The following is a 9669-nucleotide window of genomic DNA, read 5'->3' on the forward strand; positions in this document are numbered from 1 at the left end:
CAGTCCCGGATAAATCTGGATTCTCAGGCATTTATTGTTTCAGAGGTATGAGTTGTTTATTGTATTTGTTATAACATGATCTGACCTATCAACTCAAATGGATTTTTCTGCTCTTCAATCTGCAGTCTTCCCCCCTTCACTTTCTATAATTAAAACCCATTTTAAAGAAACAATCTACAGGAACTATAAAAGCAAAAAAATTAAGGTTAAACCATAGGGCACACTGCTAGGGCTGGCTCTCCTATTAACATTTCCATATTAGCTCTTAGCCAGACGCACACGCACAGACACACGCCCCCACTGCTTCAACTTCCAGTGCTAGCTGAACGTCAGGTACTCCAATAACAACAATCACGCGCCCTCCTTCCTTTGTTAATGTATTCCAACCCAGCCACCCACAGGCAGATATTCTACAGAGAAGGTTCAGAAGCACCGTTCATGAATAGTAGTTGCTACTCTTAAATGACATGGAAAATACCTTCCTCTCACACAGGGAGAGTCTGAATCTTGGCTTGAGCATTTGCTCATCAGTCAGAAACCTTTTACTAAATGCAGCTACCTGAAGCCCACGAAGTCACTCAGACCCTATAAATTGCTTTCCCAAGCCACCAAAATGCAATCTTACCCCCCCTTCCTTGGTCCCCCACCCCTCGTGTTTAAAAATAAAACCCAATTCTGCTGATGACTGGTTTTCTTGCCTCACCACAGGAAGTGGACCGGGTGAGTTCTCACATCACATGCTTAGCAGAGGGCACCAGACGGTGTCTGTGGGACACCTGCCCTCAGCTCGGCTCAAGAGCTGCGAAGGAACTTCCCGGGAAGGGCGGGCGGCCTTCAGCAGCTGGGCCCCAGTGTCAGGCCCCGGCTCCGCTAGGGCTATTGAGAAGGCTGACTGCGGAATCGGTGACCTAGGCAACAGGCGTCAGGCTTGGTCACTCACGGCGCTGGTTTGTCAAAGGCATCCATCTTTAATCCCTTCCCCTTTCTTTGCTTCTCTTTCCAACACCCCCCACTCCAAAAAACGGGTAAAAAAGGAAAGAAACAAAACAACAGCAAGAAAGCCGTCTGCCCTCCCTGATAACCTAAACTGTAAACAACAACAAAAACCCATCTTAACCTTCCTTCCCGCTCTCTAGCAGTTACAATTGGGAAGTCATTTAGTTGATATTCAAAATACGATCCAACCTCTAGAGTTAGGTTTTAGGGTTCAATAGCAGTGTGTGTAGATCCAAATGAGGTTTTTGTTTGGTTTTCTTTTTCTTTTCTTTTTTCCTCAATTATATTGAGGTATAATTGGCAAATAAAATGGTATATATTTCATTTCATTTCATATACAACATGATGATTTGATATAAAATGAGGTTTTGTATGCAAAGAGTTCAGCGCTTTCCAGAGTGGGTTGCATGCAGCCTGGGGATGGGTAAAACAATCCACTGAAGTATGGAAAGAAACGATTTGAACTATTGTTTCCTATTTTTTGTTTATCTAAAAGAATTAGAAAGAAATTATGCGTTACAAATATTCAATGAACAGACTGTCACTGGCGCCCTCCCTCGGTGTGAATGTCAGGTGACAAGGCGAGAGCTATCGTTCTGGAGGAGGGCAGGTTCCAAGCAGCAAAGGGTTGGTGGTGGGGCAGTTTACGTGTGCCCGGATAGTCTTATCTAGTCTTCACTAAACTAGTCCCAAGAAAATGGACAAGGAGTTTGGAAAGACTCCTGTTGATAAAGCATGAGTTGAAGATGACCCTAATAATGTAACACAGTGAGAAAATGACAGAGCTGACCCTTGGAACTCTTTGTCAGCCACACTGTGAGATCACATTAAAAAAAACAATGATGCTCATGACAATCGGTTCATATCTGAGAAGAAAGCACAAAATAGTCAAAATTATCTAGTAAGCTATTTGAAATAACGACTTACAGCCACTATCTTTAATGAGATTTCATGCGAAGTGCATACCATTCCTTGAAATTTTAGTTAGTGTTAGTATGAAGATATTAAAAATTAAAGTGTATTTCATTTTAATCTAATTTTTGAACTTCCATTTTTGTATGTTTTATGAATATGCATATAATTTATAAATGAATAAATACACATATTTGAGGAGTAAACCTTCCACATATTTTTCCTGAGAGGAGGGCAGGATGACTTTGGAGATCAGTGCTGTGCATCACAGACTGTCAAGCTGCAAGGGTCCTCAGATTTCAGGTAAGGTCAGGTGACCCCTATTATATATACAGGAAAGCAGATGCCCAGAGAGGAAAGGACCTCAGCCTAAGGTTAACACTGCTAATTAGTAACATGTCCTAGACCAGAAGACTGAGGTCCTAAAGAGTGAGATGACTTGCTCAGGATCACACTGCTAGTTAGGGATGGTGCTGGGATTCTTCTGCGTCTTAGTCCAGTGCTCTTCTAAACCAGCCCAGAGGAAAACTGAGCAAACACAGAAACTCAAACAGAATTGAAAACCATCAGAGTAGAACCAAATGTCTGTAGTCAGTAAGCTACTGAGACCTACCTATGCCTTTGATACTCACAATAACTCCCGGGTAGTAACCTCCAACAGTCACATTCTGGGTCCTGGTGGTTGCGGCGAGGCCCACCGTGAGAATTAACACGGACACAATAAGCAAAGTCACTGTGACATAGATGGAGTTTCGTTTCCTCCGATTAAAGGCTCCTGAAAGCACACAGAGAAACTGAAATTGCTCATTTCGGCTGGAGAAGGGATGGACTTAAAGAAAAAAATCACTAGGAAGGTTTTCCTTTCCTACTTCAACTAGTAACTGGGGTTATCTCTGGGGAGTGGGATTATGGGGAAGAGATGGAGCTTTAGTTTTTTGCAGTCATCAGGTGTTACGTTTACAATAATATATATATATATATATATATATATATATATATATATGTTTCCAGTTTGAAAATAAACAACAGAAGAAATTGTACCAGTTACATAAAAACAAAAGTAAACACATTCGATAAAAGATGTATCATACCGACTTAGTGAAGTGTTTCTTTCTTAAGCCAAATTATAAGGTACATGATAGATGGAAAGTGTACTGTGGAGATATTAAATGAAAATGTTTTAAGGCCAATATGCAGCTAAGGAAGGTTTTTTCATAAGCTGGAGATATGAAATTTCATTTTCAGTGTAAATATCAGAACCAAGCCAGGTACTGGGATTTTTTTTTTCATTTATTTCTGACATTTGCCACCTCATGTATAAATTTTAAAAATGGTGTGTTGGCAAGATTTGCCACATAACAAATGTGTGTAATAAAGTAAGTGTTTGGAGGCCATTAGTCCACAAAGATATGTATCGGGGGAGGTAGATGGGGAGGATTATAACTTACACCGTTTAGGCTTATGTGAGGGTGACATAAATACAAATGATGAGAAACCCGTTCTTCTACTCAGTGCTTATCGGACATGATAGTGCAAACCAATATTTTTTTCGAAAACAGGCTTATTAAGTCAGATAGAAAAATGGTATCTAGACTCGCTTTTGAATTTAATTTTTTTTTCTAAGGAATGAAGCACTGCTCAACACTGCGTGCGTTTTTTCTGGAGGGGGTTCTCAACAGGAAATACCAGGGATGAGTTACACCTAGGAGTTCTCATAAAAATAAGCAACTGGGGGACTTGCTATGAGAGTCCAGTTCTCTAGTGGGGAGCCTTATGACAGGGTTGCCCACTCAGGTGGCTTGGCTGTCATTTATGGGCCTAAAGAGGCCACTTGGGACTGCTCGCAGGACCCCGCCATTCTGGGAGGCCTCGCTGCAGCCTCTGGAAGCAGCTGCCTTTGAAGCCGCCCAGACTGCACCACTGGGAGGGAGGGGAGAGGGGATGAAGGAAGGGGGAGGGAGGCGAGAAAACCAGGGAGACCCAGGAGGCCTTATGGTGCTGAGAGGGAGGCACTGTGGCTGGCTCTGCAGCCCCCAGCAGATGCCCCCTCCTCGAGGGAAGAAGAGCGTCAGGAGTGCCACCCTGGGTGAGCCCCACCATCCGTCTCGTCTCCCCGTGCGGTCCATGCCCAAGGCTCCAAGGGATGTGGGAGGGGCTGGCGGTCTCTCCCCTGACGTCAGCCTCGAAAGTGAGGGCCGTGACTCATCAGGGTCATTTCTAATACGGTACTATTCCAAGACCATTTTACATAGAAATGTAGAAGTGGCTTGAGCGTTTGGAGGCACCCACAGACTAAAGCGCCATATCGCACCTTGGGAGGAGAGGTAAAGTGAGTTGGGAAACGAGGCTCCTCTCCTGGGGGGCCTGAGTCCAGCCTCCAGGGGGAAAAACAACGGGACCGCTGGAGACACCTGTGATATCAGGGCCCTTTGTGTGAGAGGGCTATCTGGGATGCAGATGGGGAGCTGACTGCTGGTAAACCGAGGAGCAGAACGGGGAGACACAGATTGCGAAGGGTGCGGGGGGAGGAGCGGGATTTACTTCTTCTGTTTATCTGAAGGTTCGTTACCCCTCCTCTAGATTTCGAGGGACCTTAAATGAGCCTCCAAACCAGGATCCCTAAGTCCATTTGATGATAGCCAGTTCTCAGTGAATCTGCCAGTTGGCTCCACAGAAGGGCTCTAACATAAACTTACCAACATCGCCCCCCGCCCCTGTCTGCATTTCTACACCATCTTAGCCCTCCCCGACCCCAAACTGGCCAAAGAGAGTGAGGGAACATCTGGAAACAAGGGTATCTTTGTGGCACACAAAAGTGTCTCAACACCTCACAGGGAAAACAAACATGTCATCTTAGAGACTAGATGTAGGGGAGTGTGTGTATACAGTCTTTCTAAATTCGGGGTATCACTCGCCTGCTCCTTCCCGGCCAACTGGCTTTTGATCTTATTCACAGCTCTTGGGTCTCCTTTGCAAATATCACTCTAACTCTTAAAAGAACAGGAGCCAGGTCAGAAAAGTGACTCAGCAAACCACATGGTGTCATTTGAAAAATCTATTTTTTTTTTCCTGCTTTGGAACCTGAATTGAAAATCCAGTCAGTTGAGAAACCCAGGCAGAGATCCTGCAGCTCCACCGGGACCTTGCCTCCAGATAGGATTAGTTTGGGATAAAATTCCTAAGAAAACACTCCCATCACTAGGTTGAATATCTATTCTCTGTCCCCTCACATCCTCCCCCAAGTCACCCCTTATTTTACACTATAAGGACTAAAATTGTGTAAAATGAAATTACTTCTAGCTGCACTTGGGGAGTTGACCATTTTAAGGAACTCCAGGGTGAATCCCTTTGAAAAGTGAAGAATCACCCTTTCCATTTATCTTTAGTGTCAATTTGACTGAAAAGTCACATCTACTTAGAGCAAGACGCACCTGTCCTCTAAAGGTGTGGCCCAGGCTCCCAAAATGCAGCTCTTTGTGTCTACTTAGGACATTTTCCTGGCTGTTGTTCTATTTAAGGAGGGAGAAGTAGGGTTCTGTTCTTATTAGGGTACAATTTGGGGCCTGCCTTAGATGTTCCCGTAAACACAGGAACATCTTATTCCGATTTTGTTTAGTAAATCAACATATCAAAAAAACCTCAGACACCATAAGGTACTTCAATAAAGCAGCAGGTATGTGAAAACAGTGCCCATCACAGTGTCTGATACCTAGTGAGCAGTCAATACTTGTTGAATAAACAAAAGTCAACGGCTCCAAATCGCTCCCTTTCTAATCAAAAAGGCTGTAGGGGGGAACTGTGAGAATAAATATGGGCTACACTCATAGAATTGGTTTTTTAAAATAGGGTACACCCAAGGGCTCCCCAGATCTAAAAGCTTTCTGGCCAACTAGTGTCACAACCCCAGTGGCTCTCACTAGCCTGTCTACTTGGCGCCCAGTATCTCTCTGTTCAGACAACAACAACCAGCCCTGCAACCAACAGCAGTGGGAGAGTCTGAATCCCGTCACTGGCACTGCCTGCCCCCTTCCGCCCCCAGCAGCCTCCCTGCAGAACTACTGCAGCCCTCCCTCTCTGCAGTGCCCCTCCTCCACCCCAGATTCGTGACGACCAGGATGCTGTGCTCTAGAAGGGCCCAATTATTTGCTGTCTCCACCCTTCCCAATACAGCCAGCTTCTCCCTCCTCCGAGTCCCCTCCCTGGTCAGAGCCCCACCTGCACTGCGGTCTTTGAATCTGAGTCCCTCCCTTCTTCTGAAACCTTCTCAAAATTCACCTCCTCCGAGAAGTTTTTCTTGATCAGGCTCACTCTAATCACTCATTATTTCATGTCCCTGAGTTCCTAGATACGTCACTCAGTAAGTATATTAATTATAACTGCTACAATTACAGTTGTAATTGTGGGTCTGGTCCACAACCCATATGATGTCCACCAGTTCCAGGATTATGTATCTGACAGGAACCAAGGTGTGGGTTGCCAGAAGGTAGGATGATTGTCTCTGCTCACTTGTTTTTTTACCTAGTACCTGTTCTTGATTCCACCCCTTGATTATAGGGTGTGTAATCTCTGTCAGAGTGCAGCAAGGAGGGAGGCCCAGTATCCTGTCCTGTACACTGTGTTGCTGACTGGCTAATTCTTCGGGCTGATCTTTGAACCGATTCGGATTTGCTTACCTGAGTCAGCTTTGCCATACAGGGAGGGTCCCAGAAGTCCCAGCCTTGAGCATCGGTGGAAACAGGTGGCTGCCCACACAAGAGCCTCAAGGCTCTGCCAGTCTCCCAAACATTTCCTTAAAGGTGCTGAAATCCCCCCTTTGGACAATTCTTTGACCGGAGACATCCAAGGCCACCGGTGAATCACAAATATGTTATTTGCAAGGGAAGGAGAGCCCCGCTGTAGTAGAGGTGCCTTAGCGCCTGGGGGCGGTGTTGCCAAAAGGGAGATGGGGGTAGCTGGGAGGGGATGAAGGGGCGCCGGAGTCAAATTACCAGCCACGCGCCTGCTCCGCCCCAGCCAGCCAGCAAGCGTAGAGTGCAGGCACCTTGGTGCAGTGTGTGTCCGTGTGTTTTATATTTTATTGTTTTGGCTGCGGTTGTGTCCTGCCAGTAGAGGGAATCCCCTCCGAAATGCTGCCCTTGGAGGCTGAAACACTAAACCCACCCACCTCCACTTCCCTTCCCCCCATGCAAGGGAAGGTGGCGTTGCCAGGGCTGAGTTAAGTGGGAGTAGCTCCTAAGTAGCCTAGACGCTGATTCAGGCCTGGGCTGTGCAGGACCAGCGCCAGGGAACTCCGGGGAGACTCCCCTGTCCAAACTCTGGAAACCCAGGGTTACCACACGACTGGGGAATTTGCTAGTGCCCTCGGTCTGCGCACTTTACGAAGCGGGCTGCGTGGAGAGGGCTCGCGCGTCCACACGGGATCTCTGATTCTTTCCCCTCGGTGTCGAGTCTGGGCTGGGCGAAGCCCACTCATCTTCTTGTTGCGCAGATCTTTCGGGAAACGCATGATTGGCTGAGGGCCCCTTGGAGCCCAAGGAAGAACTCTCTTCATCTCGTTCCCCAACCCACAGAGCAGGGTGCCAAGGAGCAACGCTCTACGCCCGGGGTCCCTAACCTGCCCACTCCCGCACGGGCAAACGGGCGGGCGCGGGCGGCCGGGTTTGCAGGCGGTTGTGGCCCACTGCGGGGATGCGCGCGGCCGAAACCTCGCACTCTTCCACCCAGCCCTCCCTCGCGCACCGGCCTGGCGTCGGGGAGCCAGGGCTGCGTTGGCGCCACAGCTGGCCAAGGTGAGGAGTGCATTCTGTGTGCGTGTGCTTGTGCGCGTGTGTGCGTGTGTGTGTGTGTGCGCGCATGTGTTGGGGAGAGAGAGCTGGTGGGGGGGGGCTGGTACTGCTGGGTTCTGGATTCGGACCCCGGTCCTTGGCCTCATTTGTACCACGTTGCAAATAACTACGCCCTTAAAAATAAAAAAAGAGCAAATTCTTATACTGAATATGCAAAACCACTGGAAATACGGATCTTTCCACCATCCAGGAGATAACACTTTCTGGGGCCCCTCCGGTGAACGAATTCTGTTGAGACGGGGTCTTTTGCAGGCCGTAGGGAGCTCACGTAGGGGGTTCAGCCCCCTCCCCGCCCCCTCCCCTCGATGTTGCCGCAAATTCTTCGGAGAAGACCTGAGCGGACTGCCTGGCAAGAATTCGGGACGGAGGGATTTTGCAGAATGTAAAGTATGTTGGAAAGAGAGAGTTCGATTTGGTTAAAGTGTATCCGAGGCGAATTTTAAGGTTACGTGGGATCATGGTTTGACAATCCCCTCCCGCTCTCCTGGGCTCCAAATTCATTTCTCCGCCCAGTGAAATCATAGTACTTGGGAAGGCGCCTAACCGCTTAGTGGGACTGGGGTTTGTGTTTGTTTGTAACTACCAAAAAGCAGCTTCTAGGGGCAGCCAGGTTGGTGCCTGGAGGCAGCTGTCCCCCACTTTTCATGAGGAAAGGTGTTGAACCAAATCAGGCTAGTGGGTTCCCCCCTCCCCCTCCCTTCCACCCTGAGAAGAAAAGCGCGACTTCAGAAGACGCGCGGGCTCGCGCTCGCTTTCTTTCTCGCGCTCTCACTCGTCGTCCCCCCCTCTTTTTTCACACTCACGCACAACTCCGGGCATTTGGAGCAAAATAGGAATCGAATTCAAGGAATGTTGATCCTGCCGCTGCAGACAGCAGGGCTGGGCTGTCTTGAGCGATTCCTCAGGAATTCCCCTCCTGCCAGCCCCCCCTATCTTCTCCCCACCCCCCGCCGCCCATCCCCCAGGGTTGCGCAAACCCCCCCATCAGCGAGGTGCAAGTCAGGCCTCCCCCCACCGCAGCTCTGAATCTCTGGGCAGCTTCGACAGAGTTGGGAGGGGGCGAGGACCCTGCTTCTTCTAATTCTCGTTAGTCGTGAGCTCTTAGAAGTGACGGGGACTTTGCAAAGAGGGAGCGTCTAATGGAAAGCGAAGGCGCAGGTTGCAGGGAAGTGTTTTGGTCCCCAGACAGCTGGGATTTACCACCGGCTGCAAGACTGTCGGCACACGCACACAAACACGCACACACCCGCACTCCGGGGCAGGGATACTCCGACGCAAGCTGGGCGCTCGCATCTCCCCGCGTCGTCCCCGCCCCCGCCGGGCCGCTCCCCTGGGGCTCGGGTCCGGGACCCCGACGCTGGGGCGTGCGGACCCCCTTCCCTCGCCCCGCTTCCCGCTCCCTGGCTCTCGGGGCGGCTGGGGCGCTCGCAGTCCAGGGGGCAGCGCACTCACCCCTTGCCGCCGCCGCCCCTAGGCAGGGCGGCTAGACTTACCCATGGAATCCGGCAGGGACATGTCGCTGGACCGCTGCTGAGTCAGGGACTGATGCATGGTGAAAGCTGCCCTGTGGCCCCGGCCCCCGAAGCTGCTTCACGCGCCCCAGGCTCAGGGCGCCCCGCAGAGCATCCTACTCCGCGGCTGCGCTCCCCGTCCCTCCCGAGAGCTGAGAGAGACTGCCTCTGGTTGCGAGCTGCAGCCTAAGTGCCGCCTCCCCCTCCCTTCCCCTCTTCTCCCTCCCTCCTCTCCTGCCTCCCTCTGCTCCGGGAGGCAGCAGCATTGGCGGTCCGAGCAGCGACGTGCGCTTGCGCAAGACCCCCCTCCTCCCTCCCCCTCGGCCCCCCCATCCTAGTTATCCACCTCCCAGCCTCCCAAGCCAGACAGGGAGCCGTTTTAGCCCCTTGGGGCCAGGACTGCG

The 9669-nt window shown here is 49.9% G+C and overlaps 1 protein-coding gene across 2 annotated transcripts in view; it reads right to left on the reverse strand.

Moving 5' to 3' along the window:
• TMEM255A (transmembrane protein 255A) overlaps window positions 1-9423 on the reverse strand; it is a 46715-nt gene extending 37292 nt beyond the window's left edge. For both annotated transcript variants that reach the window (XM_082610853.1, XM_082610852.1), the window contains exons 1-2: window positions 9248-9423; window positions 2541-2683 (exon numbers count right to left, since the gene is read on the reverse strand). In XM_082610853.1, coding sequence (XP_082466979.1) covers window positions 2541-2683; window positions 9248-9305 — 201 coding nt within the window. In that variant the 5' untranslated portion in view covers window positions 9306-9423. The remainder of the gene's footprint in view (window positions 1-2540; window positions 2684-9247) is intronic.
• Between the last annotated feature and the right edge of the window lie 246 nt (window positions 9424-9669).

The sequence above is a fragment of the Mesoplodon mirus genome, assembly GCF_964341445.2.
Source record: "Mesoplodon mirus genome assembly, chromosome: X".
NCBI classification, from domain to species: domain Eukaryota; kingdom Metazoa; phylum Chordata; class Mammalia; order Artiodactyla; family Ziphiidae; genus Mesoplodon; species Mesoplodon mirus.